Raw genomic sequence first — 2,047 nt, 5'->3', positions numbered from 1 at the left:
TGTCATCAACACATACATTGGTATTTTGCTGTGCTTTTTGCCAGAAAAAATATATTCAATTCAATCATTGTAACAAAATAAATATGTTTTTATATATTGTTTGTTTGCCCAGTTAATTATATGTGCATTTTTTTATATTTTATTTGATATTATTTGATTTTTTACGTCTTTAATTAATATTTCCATTATCAATGTTGAATATCGCGTTGTTTATGTCTTTAAATAAGTTATTGTCACATTGTTTTTAAGAGCACGGGCAAGTAGACGAGCAGCCGAGTTAAAAGCTTTAACAATATTTAACAATTCATCAACTTTATATAAATTAACTATTTATAATTACAAATATAAATACATAATTTTTATAAATTTGATAAATATAATTGTATATAAAAATTGTTATATTATAAATACATAAACAAAAAATGATTTCAAACTGAAGCAATTTTGTTTGTTACGCATAGCCCATCCAAGTGTTTAATGGCACTACCTTGGTGATGAAAGATGAAAGTGAACTCATGGAGACGGATGAATATACTTGTATGTTTGAGGATAATTATAGATATTTATCTCAATTTTTGGTTAAAAGTAATAATCAAGTTAGGTTCAACTTTTGTTTTCATTACTTTGAATTAAAAGAAAATAGTTTTATTATTAAAATGGATCTAATATTCAATTCAATCAACATAATCCTGTAATATATCAATAGGAAGAATCGACTACAGACAATCAAACTGTCAAAAATGATGAAGGTCGTTATCTATCTGCATCAGCCCTTGCAAAAAATTTTATGGAAAAGATTGAAGGTTGTGTTGTTATCTTTGAACGAAACAACTCCAGTATAAAAACAAATATATCTAAAGATCCAGCCTTTTATATGACTGTCAAAATGGTGGTTCATTTTTTATAACATCAATTTATTTTCAAAATTTCATAAATAATTAAACAATTCACTTTCAAAGAAAGAAACACATGTGGAATTCTCAGTAAAAATTAATCTCGCTTTAAAACTCCGACGTCAAAGATACTTCATCCCAATTAGAAATCTAAAATTTTGTTGGAAAATAGTTGACAATGACCCTTCGAAATACAAGCCACATTCTTCAAATTTCCAAAAAATTATAAAAAAACACCCAATTTTGTTTGAAATGGCGTTTTATAATATAAAAACAAAATTTTCGAAAGTATTACAAAATTTTGCTGATAATGATTCTTCGCTGAAGGAATATTTTAGTTCAGAATTGAAAGACTTGTTGCAAAAATTAGCAACCAATCTTAAAAATTATCACAACTCAAACATATTGAATGATGCGACACCCAATCAACAACGATATTCAACTAAGGAGGATGATAATATGGTAGATTCCATAAACAGTAAGTAGTCTTAGTCAGGTAACATCGCTTGAAAAAAATTTTTTGGTGGATTTTGGTGGATTTTTTTAAAAGAATAAATTTTGTCATCTTCTGTTTTGTAACTGTACATGTGATTATCTATAAATATAATGATTAAAATTTCAGTCTTCAAAATCTGGCATGGAAGTTCGCACTTTATAACTGAGATAGAGAATTTTGCAACTAAGTACGTCATTCCACATGATCGACTGAAAGAAGCCAGACAAAACACTCAGAGCATTATAGGAGACATTGTTAAACAACTAAAAAAAAATAAAATTTTCGTAACTTCGGAATTTTTCGGACAAGATTTAGATTTGAATTTCACTTTCAGAGTAAATTATGACATAAAGTTGGATATCATGCTGGTCTGGGACGTGGGAGAAATTATTGAGGTTACAAAACTACAATACAACAAATCCATAAATGATTTGTCTATTTTTATTTTGTTGTTATTCTTTAACATGAGTTTTTCAAATTACTAAATACAATTAGAAAATACCATCTCCTATTGCCGACCGCTGTTTTATGATGGTAAAACCTGGAAAAAGCATACCAATACCAACAGTAAATGACAAGATTGGTCATAATCGTTACTTAAAACCATCCCTTCTGTTGAAGTACTTTAAAAAAATGATTGATATGTGCTGCAGTAAAC

The 2,047-nt window shown here is 27.7% G+C and overlaps 1 protein-coding gene across 1 annotated transcript in view; it reads left to right on the top strand.

Moving 5' to 3' along the window:
• Positions 1 to 2,047, top strand: part of HELRODRAFT_182951 (hypothetical protein) — a gene marked incomplete at both ends in the record, with an annotated part of 5,426 nt that overhangs the window by 1,280 nt on the left and 2,099 nt on the right. The window contains 4 exons of the mRNA XM_009033669.1: positions 462 to 596; positions 707 to 803; positions 1,183 to 1,371; positions 1,516 to 1,784. Coding sequence (XP_009031917.1) covers positions 462 to 596; positions 707 to 803; positions 1,183 to 1,371; positions 1,516 to 1,784 — 690 coding nt within the window. The remainder of the gene's footprint in view (positions 1 to 461; positions 597 to 706; positions 804 to 1,182; positions 1,372 to 1,515; positions 1,785 to 2,047) is intronic.

Source organism: Helobdella robusta (assembly GCF_000326865.2).
Source record: "Helobdella robusta unplaced genomic scaffold HELROscaffold_96, whole genome shotgun sequence".
NCBI classification, from domain to species: domain Eukaryota; kingdom Metazoa; phylum Annelida; class Clitellata; order Rhynchobdellida; family Glossiphoniidae; genus Helobdella; species Helobdella robusta.
The sequence above is the reverse complement of the archived record's forward strand: the minus strand, read 5'-3'. Positions and strand labels throughout refer to the sequence as shown.